At 40.5% G+C, this 24,278-nt stretch overlaps 2 protein-coding genes across 8 annotated transcripts in view; one reads left to right on the forward strand and one right to left on the reverse strand.

Annotated features, from left to right (window-relative positions):
• The window catches only part of Ints9 (integrator complex subunit 9), a 69,845-nt gene extending 57,369 nt beyond the window's left edge, over nt 1–12,476 (reverse strand). Inside the window, exon 1 of the mRNA XM_042699839.1 lies at nt 12,231–12,476. Within this exon, the coding sequence (XP_042555773.1) occupies nt 12,231–12,239 (9 nt within the window). The 5' untranslated portion in view covers nt 12,240–12,476. The remainder of the gene's footprint in view (nt 1–12,230) is intronic.
• A 281-nt stretch (nt 12,477–12,757) lies between these two features.
• Hmbox1 (homeobox containing 1) overlaps nt 12,758–24,278 on the forward strand; it is a 99,697-nt gene continuing 88,176 nt past the window's right edge. For all 7 annotated transcript variants that reach the window (XM_042699823.1, XM_042699824.1, XM_042699827.1 and 4 more), the window contains exon 1: nt 12,758–13,030. The gene's annotated coding sequence lies outside the window, so the exon portion shown is untranslated. The remainder of the gene's footprint in view (nt 13,031–24,278) is intronic.

Genomic DNA, 24,278 nt, shown 5'->3' on the forward strand with positions numbered 1-24,278 from the left:
AATTTTGTATTGCCTCTCTTATCTGTTAGTTATAACTATCAGAGTTGTTTATCAACAACTTCTTCCTATTGAGTCTATGTAATTTGAACAAATAATTTGTTAAAAAAAATAGGCCACCACCTAGAGCTCTGAGCTCCTTTTGTTATTATGGATTTTTTTATTTTTCATGTTTGCATCTGTGGTAATTAAGTTTATTTTAACAGACTGACTCATTTACATTTCTTGGCTTTATCAGGCTTGTCTCTAAAATACAGAGAAACTATTTCTGGCTCTTCTGTTTTTCAAGGAAACTTTGCAATTTCTTTTAAGGTCACAGAGTCCATTATTTCTACGAGTCTGCTATGTACCACCTAAGACTAAGTTATAAAAACCATTGTTTCCTCAACAGTCTGGAAGTGGCTTACAAGTTATAATTAACTGCCTAGGATAAACAATAAAACACAAATAGATCTTCCTCTTAGACAATAACTTGTTGTGGGCTATGTAAAAGAATCTCACCTGGGGCTAGGAAGGTGGCTCAGTGGTAGAGCGCTTGCCTTGCATGCATGAGGCCCTGGGTTCGATTCCTCAGCACCACATAAGCAAAAAGAAAAAAGCCGGAAGTGGCACTATGGCTCAAGTGGTAGAGTGCTAGCCTTAAGCTGAAGAGCTGAGGGACAGTGCCCAGGCCTAGAGTTTGGGCCCCACAACCGGACTCCTCCCCCCCCAAAAAAAAAGAAGTAAAAGAAAAGACGTTCTTTTTTAAAAAAACGCAATGATATATTTAAAAAAAAAAAAAAAACTAGACAACTATCTCTTTAAATTTTGTAAATTTAACCTAATTATAAAAAATATTTTGGTGGGAACTAATGATTCTAAGTTTATATGAAATCCTCAAATCTACAGCCTATATGAAAAAAAATGTTTAGGAACAATCTGGAAGTTTCTGAAGAGAAATGAACAAAGTTTTATAACTTTCTAAAGTATTCCCCAAAGCTATCTAAAGTAAAATAATTTATTCTTGAGCTATTAACAAATCATAAGGAACAGAAGAGAACTCAGAAGGAAATGGAAATAGAAATGCTTTTATAAATACATAAAAAGATGCCTGTATCTCACACATAATAAGAGAAAAATCAAATGAAAACTGTAATAACATTCATTTTTTCACCTTTCAGTGAGAAAAATATAAACTTGATGGTAACACTGCAGTGGTAAGCCGGACGACAACTCCTGGCAGCTGTACTCTGCCCATCACTACAAGACGTTCTGGTGATAACATTAATTTAAAAATGCACACACCCTTTGAACTGCCTATTTCACTACTAGACATATACTCCAGATGTATTTCCCAAGAAAAATCTCAACGAAGCAGATTGTGAAACATGATTTGCAATTGTAAAAGATCTGATGCAACTTAATGCTTGGTCAGATTCATTAGGGTATATCTAAACACAATAATATTATGTAACTTTTTCTTTTTTTAGCAATGGTAGGAATGCATTTCTCATATATATATATATATATATATATATATATATATATATATATATATATAGTGACCCTAGCTTCATAAATTGTGTTTTACATAATCAACAAAAAACACACCTTAAACTTTAAGTAATAATGAATGATTTCCAAAATAATTAGGAAGGGCAGCAGAATTGTATCTTCCAGACTAATAATGATCACAATTCTAATTTTTCCCTTCAGTACATGAAAATACAAAGTGTCTGTTAATAATGTTTAAAAACACTTAAAATGAGTATTGAAAATATTATTATTATTTAGGTTATTAAATTATTTAAATCATCCTGAGAACGAAAAGACCTGCATCATGTTAAAAGTACACCCTGATAGAGAAGTGGGCATAGTTTTATAAAAGGAGGCACTTTTAGAAATTGATATGAAATTGTCTGTACATTTTTAGATTAAAAAAGAAAAAAGTATCTCAAATCAAATATGTACAATATCCAACTATGCAAAAAGTTAAAAGAACTATTAGTTATCCACACATAAACCCACAGAAGATCTTTGAAGGACACATAAGAAACTCATCACTGGCATTGTTTCTGGGGAGGATAAAGAGTCAGTGTTTTCATTGCTCCTTTTTTTTTTTTTAAACATGTTCAGTTTGCTTAAAAAATAAAAATAAAAACAGGACCGGAAATGGGGCTTAGTAGGGAATAGGGCTTAGTAGTAGGGTGCTTTGCACAGCTCACATGAAGCCCTGGGTTTAATTCCTCAGTACCACATACACAGAAAAAGATGGCATGACGCTGTGGCTCAAGCAATAGAGCACTAGCCTTGAGCAAAAGAAGCTCAGGGACAGTGCTCAGGCCCTGCGTTCAAGCCCTAGGACTGGCAATAAATAAATAAATAAATAGTAAAAAGTAAAACAAAGTACATATATTATCTAAATAAAAAATGCAAATAGTGCTCAACATCAATAATCAGTAAGGAAATGCAAATCAAAACCACAAGAGAATACTTCGTATCCATTAGAACACTTACTACTAAAACAACAAAAATAACAACAAAACAGAAAACAATCCACTATTGGCAAGAATGCGTGGAAGTCAGAACTCTTGTGTAGTATCCAACCTTAAAAAGGAAGGAAATTCTCCCACGTGACAACATGTATCAATTATGAGAGAATTATGGAAAGTGAATAAGCCATTTGTGAAAGGACCAATGCTGTATGGTTCCACCTACACAGGGTACCTAGATTAGTCAAACTCGTCCAGCAGAGAGAAAGTAGAACAGTGACTGCCAGAGGTTGAGGCACAGTGGAGAATGGGTAGTTATTTAATGGGTACACTCTAGAATGAAAAAGAAATATCCTAGAGATGGATGATGGTGGTACCCAACAATGTCAATGTACTTAATGGCACTAAACTAAAGTTGCTTAAAAAAGGCTAAATGGTTAAAAGTTACATTGTGTATATTCTATGGCAATTTAAAAAGTCTTGCACAAATAAAGACTTACAGTAGATGAAGAAAGTGCCTATGTCAATGAAAAAATCTTCCTTCAGGACGGGAAATAAGAAAGAGTAATAGAGGAAGTTTGATCAAAATGTATTATCATGCACATGTGGCGGTATCACAATGAACACCTTTTGTATAATTAACATATCTAACAAAAAAGGAAAACAATATTCCCATAAAAAATCCAAGGTAGATGACATCAATGATAAGTTATCCTATCAACTTTTTTTTCTTGGCAATACTAGGATTTGCACTCAGGAGGTTGTGTTCCTCTAGAGGTTTAAAGAGAAAGTAATATAGGCAGGTGTTGTGGTGTACACCACTGGCCCTTGGGAGGTAGAGGCTAGAAGATCACAAGGTCATGGATCACAAGTTCAAGGCCAGTCTGGGTCTTATACAAACACATGAACACATACATGTACACACAACAAAACCAAATAATGAGATCTAACCTCACATCTTTCTGGGGAACTGGAGGGTGGGAAGCTAAAAAGGTAAAGTGATTGCAAGTGCAAAGCCCTGGCACAGTTCTGCAAAAAACACAACAAAAACAAATCTAATTCTTCGCAGTCTTGTAGAATACAGAGGAAGAGGGAAGATTTTCCAACTCATTCTACGATGATTATCCTAATATTAAACCCAGATAAAATTATCACACAAAAAAACTACAGATTAATATCCCTCATGAATATGTATGTAAGACTGTTCAAGGAACTAATAGGACATTTAGCAACATAAACAAAAGAATTATATACCATGATCAGGCAATATTTATCCCAAGCTTGGTTTAACCTTCAAAATTCAATTAAGGGAATCTACTGTTAGTGTAAGGGCAAAACATGAGATTATCTTGATAGAAACCATATAATCAATCACCATGGCAGATAAAGGAAAAGCATTTGACAAAATGCAAGAGGGATTCATGATACAACCATTCAACAAACTATAGAAGGGAATGTTCTCAAACTGGAAAGAGCATCTATAAAAACATACATGTCACATAATATTAGTGAAAAACTTAATGTCATTCCCTTGGGGTCAGGAACACATCACGCATGTCTACTTGTACAACTTCTACTCAGTAGTGTACTAGAGGTTGTAGCCAGTGCAATCATGCAAGAACAAGTGATAACATGAAGAAATCAGAAATTAAAAACTTACATCTGGGGCTGGGAAGGTGGCTCAGTGGTAGCGCACTTGCCTTGCATGCATGAGGCCCTGGGTTCAATTCCTCAGCACCACATAAGCAGAAAAAAAAAGCCGGAAGTGGTGCTGTGGCTCAAGTGGTAGAGCGCTAGCCTTGAGCTGAAGCGCTGAGGGACAGCGCCAAGGCCCAGAGTTGAGGCCTATGACCAGACACCCCCCCTCAAAAAAAAACAACAACAACTTACAGATCCATAATCATAACAGCCCCAAATAGAAGCAATCCAAATGTCTGTCCACTGGTGTGGGAATAAAGAAAATATATTTATACAGGGTCATGTATTGAGCAATAATAAGGAATTACTGATACACAGAAAGCCCCAACATTAATGGCTATGTGAAAGAGCTCAATGACGGAGATTGTACGGGGTTTGAGTAAATTTATATGAAAAGATCAGGAAGGGAAAAATCTACAGAGAAAAAGTTTATTGAGATTATTGGTTGGGGAATGACTACTAATAGGCACAAAGGAACTTTTTCTATGAATAAAAAGTTTAACTAGATTGTGATGACTGTTGACAACTATGCATTCTATTTTGTTTTGAGACAGTCCTATGGGTGCTGTCCCTCAGTTTTTTGCTCAAGCCTAGTACTCTACATTTGAGCCACAGCTCCATTTCCAGCTTTTTTTGGTGCTTAATTGGAGATACAAGTCTCAGGGACTTTCCTTCCCCAGATGGTTTCAAGCCATTATCCTTAGCCTTCTGAGTAGCTAGGATTACAGGTGTGAGCCACCATAGCCTGGTATTTATATGCACTATTGCTATACCATATTTTTTTTGGGAGGGGGTTGGTTGTGGGGCTCAAATTCTGTGCCTGGGCACTGTCTCTCAGCTCTTCAGCTCAAGACTAGTGCTCTTCCACTAGAGTCACATGGCCACTTCCAGTTTTCTGGTGGTTTACTGGAGATAAGAGCCTCACAGACTTACTTGCCCACGCTGGCTTTGAAGTGTGATCCTCATATCTCAGCCTCCTGAGTAGCTAGGATTATAGACTCTTGCTGATATACAGTATTTTAATCAGATTGACCCCTGCCCTTTTCTCTCACTTTCCACATTCCTAATACCTTTCCTCATTCCTAATACCAGTGGCTTTCACTGAGTTTCACTTTGCCACCTTCATTAAGAGATGCCATGTATTTGGGAATTGTTCACCTTCTAATATTCCCTTCCCCACCCACCCCTAAATTCCTCAAACATCGCCAAAATTACAAACATTATACACACATCCACATACATAAGTGGTGTGGATTCATGTAGTATGATCTTTTTTTATTAATTTTTTATTGTGAAAATACTGTACAGAGGAGTTACAATTACATGGGCAAGATAATGAGTACATTTCTTATCAAGCATTGTTGCCTCCTCCTTTGTTTCCCCTTCCTATCCCTTCCCATCGCACGCCCCCCCCCCCCCGCCCCGCCCAAGTTGTGAAGTTCATTTTTCAACATAACGACTTGTACATCTCGTTGTTGCAATAGGCCTACCTGTATCCATATTTAAACACTTTGTTTTTTCCCTTCCCCTCCACAAATTATACCAACATCAAATACAGTGAAAGCAGGAGTGATATCGTGGGGGAGAGTGTATGATCTTATGTGTGATTTTTTTTTGGTCCGGTCATGGGGCCTGAACTCTGGGCTTGGACGCTGTCCCTCAGCTCTTCAGCTCAAGGCTAGCGCTCTACCACTTGAGCCACAGCACCACTTCGGCCTTTTTCTTTTTGCTTATGTGGTGCTGAGGAATCGAACCCAGGGCCTCAGGCTTGCAAGGAGAGCACTCTACCACTGAGCCACCTTCCCAGCCCCTTATGTGTGATTTTGTATGTTTATCTTTTTAGGTCCAGCATTGACATATGAGAGAAGAAATTGCTTCTTGAACATCTGATTATCCATCTTTTTTGGGGAAGGGACTGGCACCAGTGCTTGAACCCAGGGCTTTTGCAATTACTTGACTGGCATTATACTACTTGAACCATACCTCCAGCCCATCTTTGTTGCTGGTTATTTTGGAGATAGAGTCTCACAGACTTTTCTTTATTTTTTTTATTTTTTTGGGGTCTAGATGTGGGGCCTGAACTCTGGGCCTGGGCGCTGTCCCTCAGCTCTTCAGCTCAAGGCTAGCGCTCTACCACTTGAGCCACAGGGCCACTCTGGCTTTTTTCTTTTTGCTTATGTGGTGCTGAGGAATCGGACCCAGGGCCTCAGGCATGCAAGGCAAGCACTCTACCACTGAGCCATCTTCCCAGTCCCTCTCACAGACTTTTCTGCCCAGGCTATTTTTGAACCTGGATTCTCCAGGATGCAGCCTCCTGAGTAGCAAGGATTACAAGCATGAGCCACTGGTAAGAGCTAATGTTCATTGTGTTTCCATAAATTTAAGTAACTTTAGATCCTTAAGGCATCTCCCTCAGATACAGGGTCAACCAGATACAACGTAAATCTCTTGTTTTTCTCAGTGTTGCCATTCAACACCTTGGGGCCTTCAAAGTTGACTCTTTTATAAAAAAAAATTAATTTAATTTTTGTAAAGGTGATGGAAAACTGACTCTTCAGTTTTCCCTAGTCCTCCCATTCCCGTGCTTTCTTTCCTTATTTTTGCTTGTTCTCACAATGTCTGCCAATTCCAGCATCTGCTCTTCTGTTAGTAAACTCCTGACATGTCAACTCCTAGCTTCATCTCACAAGCTAGTCCTTTCCTGGGGAATGGGGAGTGTCTTCTGTTATTGACCCCCACATGTCCCTCTCCAATCTGCCTGAACTCATAATTCTACCACCTTAATTTCTATGTCTAGTCATCAGCATTTTCCTTTTAAAGATTTGTATGGCATCACATTTTTAACAGATGAAATGTGCTTCTCTTCCTGGTATATCTTCACACATCCATAATCATTACATTTTACTAAATAAGGCAGAAGCCCTTGGTAGATGGAGAGGCTGTGAGCATAGGAGACAGAAGAAAGTTACATTAGTAAGACAAATAGAGTAAACAGTCTTGTTGGCAAAAGCGGAAAATGTATTCTCATACACTACTGAAAAATGGAAAACTAGTGGACATTTGGGCCTTTTCTATTACAACTGTAGGATGATATATTACTGGATACAACTAAATCCATTTTCTACCATTTTATTACAAAAATAACTTGAGCCAGTGTACAATAGTATCTTTATATCATGATATCCATTTTAATTTTGCTTGAGTCCCACTAAGCTTTGTGTGCTACACAGAGAGGAAATACATCTGTTTTGTTCACTAGCAAAGCCTAGCCAAAGAGGAGGTGCTCAGGAAGATTTGTTGAATGAATAAATGAATGATGAAAGATATCTGAGGGCTGGTTTATGCAAGCAAGAGTGAATTTTCCATTTGGAATAATGTCCATTTTCAACATCCATGCTATACCCTCAGCTCTTGTAAACTCCTTGTCAAACACACATTAGAGCAAATGGCAGAGGGATTTGAGTACAAAACAAATATGCCAAGAGATGTCAGGCTTACATTAGGAAGCACTTTGGCTTTGCTGAATAACCAGACATAAGCCAGATACTTTTTCTCAATTCATCTATATTACTGCAAAAAAAAAAAAAAAATCTGTCAGTATATTTTTTGCTCTGGTAAGTATAAACCCTCAGAGTACCAGTTTAAAACTCTGAAATGTACATACCTATTTTTTAATCAAAGAGTACTACTGAACAAGGTATATAACATGGCTTAGCTTTTCAGAGTTTGAGGAAATTAGGAAAGGAAGAAGCTACGATACTGAAGTTGCAATAAAATATGACCTTTCCAAGGCTTGAAATGACATTACATCGAAAAGACACATGAGGGCACCCTAATCAACCACCAAGGAGAAACAGAAAAGAGTAAAATCAGGTTGGCATTTTAACAATCATACTGTAATAGGTGCATCCAGCACCGGTAAAATTTTGAATGCTTGTAATTTATAGCAAGCAATTTTCTGTTTTTGATCCAAGTTCTAGGAAGCCAAAAGAATTCTACAACTCTGTAAATTGCAGAAAAAGAATCCGTGAGAGGTGTGAGAATTTAACTGCATCCTTTTCTGATGATCTGTTAAATGACCTTGGGACAGGATTTATCCTTTTCAAACAAGATCTTCTGTATAATCTACAGCTGCACTTGGTGTTCTACTTGTCCTCCACTGGGAGCAGGCCATGAATTCATTTCTTTGTTCCATCTGTTTTCCCGGGGGGTAATGATAAGTTATAAGCGTGAGCCAGTAGAAATGAAACAGCATTTTGGACAAAGGAATACACACCATTGAAAAATTTATTTCAGCGAATTTTTCAGTTTTAACATTTGTAAATACATACAGCATAAAATTTCCTTCATCAAATTCAGTAAGTATAATGCAGACTTAAATGACTTTTCTTCCAGACCAGAGAGCAACAACTCTGCAAAGGCAATCAGGCTCATTTACAAAGGATTATCATTAATTTGAAAGTCACATTCAAATTTGTGCCTCAGCAAAATTATAAATAATTCCCTGTCATAGATCTTTGGGGTCAAATGTAATAGTTAAAATGGGACGTGTTGAAACTTTGAATTCTAGAGGATACAGTGGTTGCATAACAAATCTTGGTTGACTGAACAGGCTAGAAGATGTTCTCCATCTCTAACCATCTGCACAGTATACATGTGGAGCTCTTGAATTTCATATCGCTTATTCACTTTAATCTTTATCTATTTGAATGACTAGCTTCCTTGCCAGGATGTTTCAAACTCACTTCCTGTCAGAATACTTAGTATTTTTTATTCCATCAGCTTTTGATAAGGACTCAAGTGAATTCTAGTTTTCATCATTAGCTGAATTGGCCACTAGGGTATACCCAATTAGGCTCAATCTATACTAATAAGTGAACATGTTTTAAAACATGGTGATTTTTAGAAGATACACTTCCAGTTTTCTTCTTAAAATGATTATGAGGTGGGCGTGGTGGCACATGCCTGTAACCATCCCAGCACACTCTACAGAAGCAGGAAGGGCATGAATTTGAAGCCATCATGGGCTACAGAGTGAGACCCTGTCCCAAGAAACAAAATAAGAATTCTGCATAACTGAAAATATCAATACATTTCTTCAGCTAAATAAACCTGCCAGAATATTGCACAGTATTATAAATAATAGGAAGCTATTAAAATCCTTTGAGTTGGTACCTAAGAAGGAGCTATCCAAATATAAGGACATTGATGTGTGTATGTGTGTGTGTGTGTGTGTGTGTGTGTGTGTGAAAAGCCACCAAGAAAGTAATGCACAAAAACTTAAAAGAGAACTGTAAAGGTATTCATGGAAGCTATAGTTGGATAATAAAAATAGCCTGGCCAGGCATTGATGATTCATGCCTGCAATCCTAGCTACTCGGAAGGCTGAGATCTGAGGATTATGATTCAAAGCCAGCCTGGTCAGGAACGCTGGTAAAACTCTTATCTCCAATTAACCACCAGAAAACTGGAATTGGTGCTGTGACTCAAGTGGTAAAGTGCTAGCCTTGAGCAAAAGAGCTCAGGAACAGAGCCAAGGTTCCGAGTTCAAACCCTAAGACTGGCCAAAAAGCAAAAATCAAAAAAAAAAAAAAGTAGCAACTATTACATCTTTACTCCACAGGTTCTCACTTCTTATCTTGTTAACTCTATCCAGAAATCTATCCTCAACAGTATTCACAAACCTTGACAGGCTTTCAGAAATTATGCATTCACTACTATTTGGTAAGGTCTCACTATCTGTCAGGCTCTAGGAATACATATCCTATATTAGAGAGGGCAGATGCAAAGCCAATCATCACAGGTCTTATGAGCAGGAAGTGGGCTATGGAAGCATCTACCTCTAGGTAACTTTGAAAAGCTGTTTAAACAAAGACCTTAAGTATATAAGACATTAAGACATTAGCCAACCCCTCCCCTCAAAAAAGAAGAAAGAGAGAGAGAGAGAGAGAGACAGCAAGCAATAGAACACCCTGGAAAATCCCAGAGACAGAAGAGAACAACAGGTTGAGTTCAAGAACTGGAAGATGTGTGCTACAACTGGAACAAAGACTAGGGGGAAGTAGAGAAGTATTCTTCAAGCCCAGAGAATAATTGCAAGACTTTACCTAGTGGAAAGGTAGGTTTTATGGAACTCTACTATTTAAAAGAACTGCTGAGAAACCCAGCAGAAGACGGATTTGAGAAGGCAGGGAAACTATTTAGAAGGTCTTATTGAATACCAAGTGTCCAGTGAAAAGAACTAGTGTAAAGGCAGCGCTCGGGAAAATGGAGAAAAACAGACCCACTTGAGAAACTTTCATTAAGGAAGTAAAACCAACAAGTGGTCCTAGGTTGTGTGTGGGAAAGGTACTTTGGAAAGTCATAATCTCATAAACAAGATTGTGCTCAGTAACGTGTATTTCTTTTTGTTTTATGGGGGTATCACTGGGGATTGAACTCAGGGCCTCATGTGTGCTAGGCTGGCATTCTACCACTTAAGCCACGTCTCCAACCTCTTCTTGTTTTGGTTATATTTGAGAAAAGAGTCTCTCACTATACCCAAGGCAGCCTGGGTTGAGATTCTCCTAATTACGTTTCCTGTGTTGCTGGAGAGGACAGGTGACATTGCATCCAGCCCCTGCACTTCTCCGACTGGTGGGATAATAGGCATGTACCAATGTACCCAGCCATTGGCTGAGATGCAGTCTTGCAAATTTTTATACCAGGACTGACTTCAAACTATGACATTCCCCATCTCCACCTTCTAAGTGGCTATCTCCACACACACACACACTTATATATACCTACATATATATGATCAAACTCAGGCCTTGTGCATGCTAGTCAAGATCATCAGCCCTGGAATACATTTTCAGCCCCTTTGATTATATAAACACAATCTCATATTCCTGAAACAGCATATAAAGTTAAAATTTGTAGGCTACTAGGCCAGGAGGAGACTTATTTAAACCTTCAGTAGGTACAGAAGTCAAACAATGCAAGCTCTGGTATGTTGGTAGGAATTCTATATTACAGATCACCTTTCAACTACCCAGTGAGTTTTAGTGTACAATATATGGTTTGAAAGTGTATCAATAGAACCCTTCCCGTTCCTCTGAAGTATCTTTAGATTCTGAAGGGACAAAATTAATTTTTATTATTTTTATTCCATGTTTCCAGCCCTCTAAAACAATTAGGCAGATTTCGCAAGTAAATGTAAGCAAACCCTGGCTGGCTCTCCATTACCCTCACAAATAAACTTACAGAAAAACTGAACTGAACCTGTGTTCTTCTCTGAGGTCGTTTCTTTGTGTACCGATTACAGACAGTACACTTGGCAATAACTTGGCTGCAAGAGCGTGGATTTTAAGAAGGTCGAGACGCGGTATTTCACACCCGTTTTCTACCCTCCTTATTATGCCTTTACTAAGTCAGGAGACAAAACAACGTGTTGGAACTAGGCGCACAAAAGTTTTCCAGCAAGCCACGTCAGAGGCGGTTCCACCGCGTCCAGTCTCCCGCGGGCCGCACATCCCCAGTCACAAAAGCCTCGGCCCCGCGCTCAGCCCGGCCCAAGCCCTTGGCGGGGGGTTCGGACACCCCCCCCAGACCCCCGGTCTCCCAGATCGGGCCGGGCCGGGCCGGGGCTTTCTCCGTTAACAGGAAATAGGATGAACGACGACGACGTTCGGTTCCTGCATTTCCCACCCGCGGCTCAGATCCACTGCGCCTCCGTTGGCAACCTGGATGCCCACAGGCGGTCCGGAGCCTCGGGACGGCTCACGTGGACGCCGAGAGCCCAAACCCAGGCACCCCGCCGAAGCCCGAGCCCGTCGGGGGAGAGAGCTGCAGGGCAACCTCGCGCCTCCGCCCCCGGAGCCGCCAACGCGCCATCACGACCCCGGCCGGGCGGCGGCGTGGGGAGGGGGGCGAGGCGTCCCGCCACCGCCCCCCCCCAGCACTTTCCTCAGCCCGCCTCGCTCTCCCTTCCCCAGCTGCAACCCTCTCCGCCCAAGGTGCAGGAGACGAAGTCCACAGGACGCGGCTTCCCCTCTGCCCTCCGACCCCGGAGCGGGAACTCACCAGTTTCATACTGGACTTTCGGTTGTTGTGTCAGCCGTCCAACTCCCCAAACCCAGGGAGCGCCTTCCGGTTCGTTCTCCGTCGCCGGCCGCGGAGTGCATCGCGGGATTTGCAGTCTTTTTTTCCCCTCCTCACGCCCCCTTTTGGGGCATCTTGGGAAATGTAGTCCTTCCCGGGCACCCTGGGAACTGTGGTCGCCTTTCCTTTCCTCCCTTTTCCTCTCAGAACACCTCCTTCCGTCAACTTAAATTCATCCCCGCCGCCAATTCATCCTCTCTCCACCCCAACTGATATCACGTTCCCCTTACGGGCCGGTCACCCATGGTATTCTGGGATTTGTAGTCCCTACAGCAACGGATTCCCCTTTCCCCTCCTCTCTGGGGGAAGGCGTGTGGGCGCGGCACCTGCCGGGAATTGTAGTTCTCCGGGGCCTTTAGCCACTGGGCTCTGCGCTTTTACTCCAGGGAGGCAGAAACTACAACTCCCAGGGACGCCCGACTGCAGCAGGTGGGAGCGGGGCTGTTGATATCAATATGGCGGTTGTCAGCCAGACAAAGACAGTCAGTCTGATGTGATTGAGACAAGGGAGGTTTTCAGGGGGGAGACTGGGAGAGTGGGGCCTCCCCTCCCCCTTTTCCTCTTCCTGTGCGGGCCTCCAGCCCTCCCCAACCCCTCCCGACGGGCGCCCCGCACGGAAGGCACCCCTCCCCCTCCCGCTTCCCTCCTTCCGCCTCAGCCCTTCGCGCTGGGACGCTGGGGAGGGGGCTGTGCGGGGCGAGAGAACTCAGCGCGGTTCCGAGGTGAGTCGGGCGGGTTGGAAGCAGGTCTGCCTCACGTCCGGTCCCCACTTCTTTCCCTTCACTTTGAGGAAGAACATATGCCTCGGAGGGGCTGGGGGAGAAAGTGAGTGGGCGCCCGGGAGGGGGTCTCGGGGCGCCCGGCGGGAGGGGAGGGAGGCAGCGGGGGCCCCGAGCGGGGCTCCGGCGACGCGGCTTGGGGTGGGGCAGTCGGTGAGGGGCCGTCTCGGAGAGGCGTCGACGGCTCCCCAACTCCTGTCTGCGGGCTTCTCGCACGGTGGGCGGAAGGTTTGAATCGTGGAGGTGGGGTCTCCTGTCCGGAGTTGGGGAAACTGCGGGGCGGGTTCCGAGGTGCGTGGGTTGTTTGCGGGGTGGACCGGCGCGTTCCGCCGCGTGACGCGCACTCGCCTGCTGTGCCCGTCTGGCAGGAATGCCCGGAGACGGCAAGTTCGGGAGTGCGCATCGGCGTTGGTGGGCCCGGGCTGAGCAGCGTGCCCGGGGGTCCCGGTCCCGGACGTCTGGGCTCGGGGACGTGGTGCGGGGGAGCGGGGCTCCGCAACTCGCTCGCGTCCCGTGGTCCGCGCTCTCCGCCCCCTCCCCCGGCCCGATCTCCACCCCAAACTCCAGACCCGAGGACCGAGGGCGGTGTGGGCTGGAGAAGGAGCTTTGCTCCCCGAGTCTCTGGGTGGGAAAGGGCGGGGGGGGGGGGGAGAATGAATGTTTCTTAATATTTTATTCCGGAACTGTGTTTTGGTGACACTGTTGGGGCTACTTGGAAAAGAGTCCTCCACCCACCTTCGCCCCCAAAACAGGTAGAGGTATCTTGTCATCCTCCGGTTCTGTGGATTGAGGAGTACTTACAATTCGGAGGTCGGGAGTGCTCCACTGCGGCGGCCGCTCCGTCTTCCCGGGTCAGGTCTGTCGTGGCTGGTAGAAGGAGACTTATTTTCGTAGTAGAGAAAACTGTTGGGAATGATTTGCGGGGAAGAGGCTGGCGGTGCCCTAAAAGCGCTGCTCGTGTTTTTCTTCTACCCCACCCAGTTCTGCTCACATTGGCCTGAAAGCCGCTACGGAGCGGCGAGGAAGCCGGGGTGAGTGAGGGGGAAAGCGCAGTTGGAAGTCAAGATACTACTCTGTGTAAAGTTACGGATGCAAAGTGATTGCTGTTTTTATTTAGTCTGGAGCTTTATAAAGAAGCACCCATGTATCATACGGGGTAGAGTGATAGGACTGGTTCATTCCTCTGAGATCTTGTAGGTTTAGACAGACTTCCTTCCTTCCTCCCTTCCTCCCTTCCTCCCTTCCTCCCTTCCTCCCTTCCTTCCTTCCTTCCTTCCTTCCTTCCTCCCTCCCCCCCCCCTTCCTTCCTTCCTTCCTTTCCCTTTCCCTTCCTTCTCTTCCGTTCTGATAGAATATCTCCTGCGCCTTTTCAGTCGACTTTATACTAATATTTTGGTTATGCTTTTTGTGATCTTACCATAAAATGAAACATTATAGAAAAAGGACCTGCATTTGTTTTTGCAACTTATGCCACAGGTAATTATCTCCTCCGGTTTGTAGTGATTTCTGTTAAACTTGCCATAATTGCACAACTCAGTTGCTAGACCTCGTTGAATTGTGACTGCAAAATCAAGTCTGGGAAATTGGATCTTTTTAAAAATTTTCTATTACAGTTAATGACAAAAATGATCTTTAACACCAGGGGAATTTAGGATCTTACCTTTTTTACTTTGATAACCCTTAGGTGGGAGGTTGTGTGTGTGTGTGTGTGTGTGTGTGTGTGTGTGTATGTGTGTAAAGCCTATTGAATAAAGGAATTGACATAATTTTTGTTTTGACTGTGGGTAATTTAAAGTGATTATCTATTTTGTACAGACCTTATCAACTCTTGAATATGCCACTTAGAAGTGAGAGACCTTTAGATTCCATAAAAACTGAAAGTCACATAGATATGCTATGTAATTTTATGACCTTTGAAGTTCTGCAGTTGGTCATTCAGAGAGATAAGGTATTGTTGTGGGAAATACTCTGGGAAGAAGTTGGAGAACTCAGGTTTATTATACAGGCTGCCCAGGGGAGTTTCCTACTCCCAAAGTCTGAGCCCTGACCATCAGGACTATAGTTCTTTGGGTTTCAGGTTTTAGTTCTGGGTTTTGAGTTTTGGTTTACCCTAAGGGTTACTGTTTCTAGAAAGTTAGTTGAAGCATAAAAGTCAAGCTCGTTCTGGTCAAGCTGGTTCTGGCAATAACAGGCTTTTCCTTACCAGGTTGACCTAGTTCTGATAATGGCAGGATTGAGCTAGTTCTAATAATGGCAGGTTTTCCTTCTCATATAAGCCTGAGATAGGAAAAATAGGTAGGTAGAGAGTCAGTCAGACAGACAGACAGACAGACCTGAAGAGAATAAGTACTCATGTGTTTTCTAAGTCTTGAATTTAAAATACAGAATATGATGCTCTAGAGCCGTCGTTGGTTTGCTAGAGACGTGATTTCTGGAATTACCTGTTTTAAGCTTTATTATGATCTGAAATTCTACTTTGCAAAAACTGGATAAAAGCTTTATGTAACTACATAATAGAGAGTTACTTTTTTGTGAAACATTCTGATAATCTTGGAACTTTAAAATGTTTAATGATTACCTGCAAAATATAAAACTAAAATGGTTTCGTCTCCCCATCATCCCTCAAAATGTCTTTTTCTTTTCACCTCTGGAACTGCTAAGTTACTTACTGGGAAAAACATTCATTAAAGTTTTTCTGACTAAAATATAGTTGGATCAAAATCATTCATTACATGTAAGCCAAATATATTCTTTGCCTTCATTGGGCTGTTCTGTTGCATTTTAAGCACTAGGGCATTAAAGTGATATAAAGCGTTTACTGCAGGTTAAAACATAAAGCATTCTCAGCATGTAGAAGTCTTATGGTTTGTGAAAAAATTAGAAAATCAGGCAATGGTGCCTGTCCATCTTAAAATTTCCTCCTGTAACTGTGAAGATACATTTATTTTGAATATGATTGCTTTTAGAAATGTTGCCTGTATTAAGGGGAAATTGGAAATCTGGCTGTTTTTGTAACTAGGCTGTTACTAGCTTGGGGTACCATGTACACTGAATGCTCTTTGGTCACAAATGTTCATCAAGGAAAGGAACCTTCGCATTAGGCGGAATGCCTTCAGTGAGGCCTCCTTTCCACTGGCAGATTTTAGTCTTTTAGCCCAAATCTTTAGTTTCAGTACTAGTAATACAATAGTTTAGTATTTGTAAGTTGTAAGATCTATTGCAACAAATCTCTCATTGTTTCATCTGACAGTTTTTGTATCAACTGTTGATTGGAATTCCATTGCATCTTTTTCAGTACATATTGAATCCATTGGGAATTTTCATCTTAATTTGTTACTTCAGTCCATCCAGACTTTTAATATATGAGATGGCTACTAGGTTTCCAGTAAAAGCCTGTTTGCTTTTTCTGTTCATTTTATTGCAGCCCTTGATTCTATTACTTTTTGTATGCAGTTCTTTAAACTTATTCCTCTTAGGAATTAGAAATTTATCCTAGAATATTATTTTTCATAAATGAAAGTTGGTATATTACCCAACTTAAAAAATGGACATTTATAGATAAAAGTGTTCAGTGAAAATGTGTTGTGTTTTATTTTATTTTTTTACTTTTTTTTAGCTTTCAGATTCCTACTTTGCGTTCTTTGGCCAGATTCTTCTGTTAACTGTTCTCTTTCTCTTTTCAGTTCAGGAGAACTTTATATAAAAAATTATTAGTGGAAAGCATAGCTTGTCTAGATTGTCTTATGTGTATGCCTACATGTGCACTCATACATCTGAAAGCATCTTTATGTTTCTTTACGTATCTATTAGATGTATAGCCTATAAAAGTCAATGTGAGCCACACATTGCAGGATCCAAGTCATTCTTTACACATTGTAGAAACTTTGGCAGTTTTTACTTTCTCCATAAACCATTATTTTAACAGATTATAAATTTATAGTTCTCTGAAAATGTGAACTGTCAATTTGAAAGTTTTCTCAAAATAATATTAATATTAAGTAATCGTTATGTGTGACTTAAATTCCTAGGTGTAGCTATTCTTTAGCTTTTACTGGACTTAGAATCTGTTGTATGTGTGGAGTAAAGATTTTTCCAAGTGATTATGTGATGTGAAACTTTTCATTGGGCTGGTGTTGTAGCTCAGTGGTAGAGTGCTTGAATCCCCAACACACACACACACACACACACACACACACACACACACACACACACACACACACACACACACACACACACACACACACACACACACACACACACACACACACACACACACACACACACACACACACACACACACACACACACACACCTGTTAGCATCTACTTAAACATTGTAGCTCAGTAGTAGAGTGCTTGAATCCCCAACACACACACACACACACCTGTTAGCATCTACTTAAACATACTCCATTGTCTTAAATAACTTGTTTTTCTTGATGTTAGATAAAACAAGTTGGAAGTTCACTATCTTTTGTCTTGAAAACTTTCTAGGAGCAATCTGTTAATGAAGGCCCTGGCTTTTGCATTATTTTACCCTAACTGATAATAAGCTTGAAGGCACAGTAAGCTTTTCTAGTGTTTATAATTCTGGGGCTGTGTTTTGCAGGTCCTTAAGCTATAAGGACAGTGTTTTTATTTTATTTTATTTTTTGTTATTTGACCTTTGTGAACCAAAGGAAATCGATAACAGTAGTCTTATTTAGCTCTGACACGGTCAGTTAATGTTTTTTACTCTTAAGACAGGTGACACTAGACTCCTTGTAAGGGATAAAATGATTCCACTCCCAGGGCATCTAGGTTTACAAAGTACTGATTATAACACTTACTAAATTCTCTATACTGGCTATATTCTATATATTCTCTATACTGGCTATAGAGAATATCCAGTGATGATCCACATATAGTGTGTTGAAACTTAATAACTCTTAAAACTAAATGCATGCTAAACAATTAGTATGAAGTTGCCAAGTGACTAAACTTTAAAATATAGAGTCACAATTATTACAGAGAGAAGATCAAATGTTCTCTTCAGGGAGAATGACTTAGAATTGAACCTGTCTATCTGGCCTTAGGATTTTGATAAGATGGTAGTGTTGTTAAAACTTTAAGCTCTTGCTTTGGGTCTAGTGAGTCAAGCCTTGAAATCACCCTAACTCCTCCCCAAGTCATGAAATCAGCTTGATTTTCCACTCTTTGTAGATATTCACTTTGTTTTCATTTTATTTCTGTTCTCTTAATTCATTGTTTCTGACTTAATTACATCAGTCTCTTAGCTAATCTTGTTGTATTCAGTTTTTTTCATTAGTCATTCTACACTTGTACCTATGGGATCTTGCCAAAATCAAATGTGAATTTGATTGTCAGCCATACTTTTCCTGTAATCCTGCAGCCTTTCAGATAAATGCAAACTTTTAGTCATTCTGCCTGTGTTCCTTTCAGACAAGTCCAAACTTAAAGAAGTCATTCCACCTGTGTCCAAATCCTGGCTCTGCCATTGTGTGACCTTGACAAGTAATTTAAAATGTGTATCTCAGTTTCCTCATCTGTAGAATGGGAATAAAAATGGTACTTACTTCAAGGATCATAGTATAGATTCATTCACAGGAAGTTGCAAAAATATTAAAGTGAGCATTGTTCCTTTCACACAGTTTCTCTTATTGATCACATCTTACATAACCTAAGTACAGCATTAAAACTGAGGAGGGAAGCGTAGGACAGACAGGATGAGGTTATAACTTAGTGCTAGGGCGCTTGCCTAGCATGCCCAAACCCCGAATTCAATCCCCATTACCACAAAATGAAACAAGACAAGAAAAAAATTTGAAGAAAAGACATTGATACAATGTGTGTGTGTGTAGTTCCGTGCTGTTTTTTCACGTAGGTAGATTATATAACCATCCTCACAATCAAGCCAGAGATTGAATATTTTTTTCTTTTCATAAGTTTTGTTGCTTTGTCAGTATAACTAAGACAAAAAGATACCTATTGATGGAACTATAGTGTTTCAGAAATTCTTTTGGCACACATGTAAAGGTTCTGTGAAAATTGTTCTTACTTTTTTTTGCTATAAGAAATTATATATTGGGCTGGGCACAGTTGTACATACCTGTGATTCCAGCTTAGAGGGAATTCCAACTTGGGAGGGAAGGTAAGAGGGTTGTTGTCTAAGGCCTAACATGCATGAGCCCCTGGGTTCAATTCCTCAGCACCACATAAGCAAAAAGAAAAAAGCCGGAAGTGGCGCTGTGGCTCAAGTGGTAGAGCGCTAGCCTTGAGCTGGAGAGCTGAGGGACAGTGCCCAGGCCCAGAGTTCAGGCTCCACAACTGGACCAAAAAATAAAAAATAAAAACAAACTGAAAAAAAGCAAGAAGGAAAAGGGTGTGTCTCAAGTTGTTACAGCACCTGCTCAGCAAGTGCTAAGCTCTGAGTTCAAAACCCCAACCCAACAACAGCAAAAATCTCAATATTGGCAAGCTTTGTTGAAATGGGGACTCATATTAACACTCACTGAACTTTCTGAAATTTAACAATTACATTGGAATTTTCTGTATAGGATTAAAATTACTTAAAAGTTTGAATGGTTTGTTTTATATTTTATTTATTTTTGTATGTTTATTTTTAAAACAGGGTCTCCTTGTATAGCCCAGGCTTCCTGCATCTTTTTATGTAGTTCATGCTGGCCTGAACTTGCCTAATATGTTAGACTCTGTATTGGATGATCAAAATTGTAACTATCTTGACTTTAGTTTGGTCTTTGACAGTGCTCATGAAAACATATCAGGTTGATGGTGAGCTCATGTCATATGTATTTCAGACTTGTTGCAAGGGGATTAGCTTAAAGAAAAAAATAACTTTAAAGATGGTTTTTCTATAAACAGCCCATGACAAAGAATTCTAGCTGATTTTTTTTCTTTATTTTCTCCTTAACTTTCCTTATGGTAAGGTTTTGTGTTTGATGTTAGCGCCTATATTTCCCCTAATTAAAATTCTTTCTATCCAAGCCTTTTTTCATCATCCTTTTCTTTTCTTGCTAACACTATCTCTGGTCTTTGTACCTAGATTTTAAACTTTTAAATCACCTGTTGGTACCTGCCTTTCTCTATTTCTCTTTCTTTCTCTCTTTCCCATCTAACTGGCAGTGATGTGCTGATTCTTTGGCCATCATATGATATGAGGCTCATTCTTTTCCATGCCTGAGATGACCCTGCTCGAAATGACCAGGGTGGTTCCAGCTGACCTTCCTGATTCTTCCCTATCTTATTCCATGGTGCACTGCACTTAAGCTGTAATACTCATGCAGCTTTTCCTCAGGTCATGTACAAAACCACTGTATCTCAGTTCAAATTATGCCATGTGATAATTTTTAGTTCCTTTGCCTTTAAAAAGTCCTTTGCTTTTTTAAAGCTTCTCCACTTTCTTTCCTCCTTTACTAAAATCTTACTTTCCTATTCCTAAGGAGTTTTCTGCATTTTCTCTTTTAAAATGGTTCATTAGTTCAAACAAACTGCTTTGCTCCTGTATATTTTGAGCTTTGTTTTCATCCCCGTAACATTTTAGTTTCCCTTTCATGTGTTTGAATTGGATAATTAAAATGTTAGGTCCTTGAGTGTCCTATTGACTGGCTTCTTTCCACTCCCACTTTCATTCTCACAGTTCCTTTATTAATTCTCAGCCATCTAACTAATATCGAATGCATTATTTTGTAAAATGTAGGCCTTGCCTTTAGAAAGCTCACAGTTTAGTTTTGGTAGGATCAGAAAGAAAACTGTGAAGCCCAGTCTCCACACGGCATGTGGGTTATTACTCTCTGATCTAGGACCTTTAGTACTAAATGGATTACTGCATCTGAATTCCTCAGTTAAGTATTTGGCTATAAAATGCTGATTCCAAAGGCAGTGTTAAGAATGATTGGGGTATATAAGTAAAGGTAATGTAGAAATTTTAGCTTCGCTGTCTTCTGAGTGAGGATAACCTCATTTCCTCCAACCCTATCCCCTTTACCAGAACAACAGGAAATCTTTATTTTATTTTTTTTTTTGGTTGGTCGTGGGGCTTGAACTCTGGGCCAGGGCGCTGTCCTCTCAGCTCTTCAGCTCAAGGCCAGCACACTACCGCTTGAGCTAGAGCACCACTTCCGGTTTTCTGGTGGTTTATTGGAGATGGGAGTCTCAACGGTCTTTCCTGCCCGGGCTGGCTTTGAACTGCGATCCTCAGATCTCAGCCTCCTGAATAGCTAGGATTACAGGCATGAGCCACCGGTGCCTGGCAAGGTATATTGCTTTATGTTATCTAACTTTGGAAACGTCATTGTTAGTGCATGGAATTCTACATGTAATCTTGGAGGCCTACAGGGGAGCAGAGACTCAACCTCTGCTTTATTTATTTTTTTGGAGGGGGGGGGTTGTTGTTGGCGACTGTACAATAGTTTGAACTCAGACTGCATCATGATTGCCAAGCAGGCACTCTACTGTTAATCCATACCTCTAGTCTCTTTTTGGTCTGGTTCTTTATGAGATAGGACCATGCTTCTTGTGTAGGTGCACACCTGGACAATAATCTGCCTATTTTATCTAGGATGACTGGCAGGTGCACCCATGCCCAGTGTCTTTCTATTGAGATGGAGTGTCTTGGACTTTTCTGCCAAACTTGTCTGGAACAATGATCCTCCTGAACTCAGCCTCCCACATCACTTAAGATGGCAGGTGCTTACCATCTCACCCACCTATCTGTGTTGAAGGAGTTGTAAGACTGCTTAAAACCACAGTACTTTAGGATTACAGACATGAGCCACCAAGGCCTGACTTGCAGGTTCTGGCTTTTGATAGGGACATTGTATGATGGAAGTATTGTTGTGGCAATGATAGAAAAAGCAATCAATTATTCCAAAGAGAAATTAGCTTTATAATTTGATTTTCTAACTGTTCTTTGCATGTGAAAATTAGATTCTCTAATGCTTACTTAATGGTGATATAAAAAATGCTGCAACTTTTTTTAGTTTATATATATATACATAAAGATGCATAAAGACATATCTCAGGTTTTTGAGGTTCTTTTTCATTATTTATAACTACTTACTTTCTAGTAGACATTGGAATTTTCTGGCATTTGTGTATATGAACTTCTTTTGACTAATGTTGACTGGGCCGGTAGTAAACATGGTTGTGAATGAAATTTAAGTTGGCCAGAGATAATGACTTTTTCTATCTAGAAATTGTTTCTAGATATCTCCTTTGTGCTTTTTTCTGTCTTCACTCTCTTTTTATGTTAATATACACAGTAATCCTGTGTTTCTGCCTTGTTTTTTGAGCATATCTAGACTTTAGTCTTGATCTAAGAAAGAGAGTGAAGAGAAAATAATCATTATATATAAAGTTAGGTTCTTACTTGGCACTTTCCCTGTTAAGGATTGTCTTTTGTCTTCTTGTTAAGTATAAAAAACTCATCTTAAATGACTTCGTTGAAACTAGTAGTGATTAGTACAGTTGGAATAGTAAAAACCATTTTTAAAAAAACCCCACAAAATGAATTAGAAGCCAGGTAAACCAGTGGCTCACAATTGCAGTCCTACCTATTCAGGAGACTGAGAACTGAGTTTGAAGCCAGTGGCTCAGAAAAGTTGATGCTCTTACCTCCAGTTGACCACCAACATGCTGGAGGTGGAGATGTGACTCAAATGGTAGAACGCTAGCTAGTCTTAAGGGACATTGCCCAGGCCTTGAGTTCAAATCCTAGTACCAGCAAAAAATAAAAACTAATTTTAAGCAGAAATTAAATATTATTCAACTCACTTGCCACTTTTTTCCACACTCCAAAGGAATTCTCTCATCCAAAGTGTCAGTAATGCTGGAATCCAGAAACTTGGTCCTAGGGCGACAAGCCATTTTTAACGTATGAATTCATGGGTTTTCACTCTTTGTATGATTTTCATGTGTAAGTCATACCACAATGAATGTACCATTTATGATTTCAAGTTATGATTTCTTTAAAATGAAGGAAGATCTGAAAGACACTTAAAATCAATGAGTCATATCTTAGTCTCTTGTTTCCCCAAGTCTTTTATAGTAGACTCACCCACATTAAATTCAATAGCACTTTTCTTTTTTGAGTAAACCATCCTAATTTGTACTAAAACACTTAACCCATGTTTTGTAACATTTTTTTAGAAACAAGTCTTCACACTTCATTTTGTTAGTTTAGATAATGTGTAATTAAATTCCACAGTTGCAAGAACAACTGGTATACAGTGAAAGAAGAAAGCAACCTACTCTTGGTTGGCTCACAGTAGAGCCTATGAGAATGGAGCCTAATCAGCATACCATGCCAGTTTGCATGGAAGGGGACCTAGAGAGCATAGGTTGCATTGGGCTAAGGACATCTAGGAGCTATAAGGAATTGAAGCTATTTTTGGAAGGGGGAACAGGGGAGGGGGCTTGAACTCAGGGCCTGGGCATGGTCCCTGAGCTTTTTTGCTCAAGGCTACCACTCTACCACTTGAGCCACAGCTTCACTTCTGGCTTTTTTGGTGCGTTATTGAAGATAAAAGTCTGATAGACTTTCTTGCCTGGGCTGGCTTGGACCATGATCCTCCGATCTCAGCCTTCTGAGTATCTAGGATTACAGTTGTGTGTCATCAAAACCTGGTTATGTCCTGGTTTTATATACTCTCACTGATGCTGACAAAGACAACATTGATTCATTACAGTCAAATTCTGCCTATTTGGGATCAACACTTGGGGAATTTGAATAACCATTTTTTGGAGATAGGTTTTGAATTTTCAGAGTAATTCACTTTATCTTTCTGTTTTTGTTTTTGTTACTACTTTATTGTGTAGTATGTATTCAACAGTCTCATGTAGTGTAAAATAATTTATGTAGACAGTGATTTGTGTGCCTCAATGCCAGATCTTTGTCTTAGAAACCTACAGGCTGCTCCCTGTCTCTGTGTTTTTAGGCTGCTTCTCTTCCTCTTCTGCCCTGAATCTTCAAGCAGTTTGGTGACTGCTGAATTATGAAGTCCTTCTCTCAGTGATCCTTTTAAGTAGCCGGTGTGTGATTTAATTATTATATTGCCTGATTTAATTTATCAGCATGCACCGTTTATTGTATATTGATATAAGTATGGTTTGTATTCTCAGATGAATATATGAACATCTTGTTTAGTTTGTATTGTTATTATTAATTTTTTGGC

The sequence above is a fragment of the Dipodomys spectabilis genome, unplaced genomic scaffold (assembly GCF_019054845.1).
Source record: "Dipodomys spectabilis isolate Male_0828 unplaced genomic scaffold, ASM1905484v1 ptg000263l, whole genome shotgun sequence".
In the NCBI taxonomy this organism is placed as follows: domain Eukaryota; kingdom Metazoa; phylum Chordata; class Mammalia; order Rodentia; family Heteromyidae; genus Dipodomys; species Dipodomys spectabilis.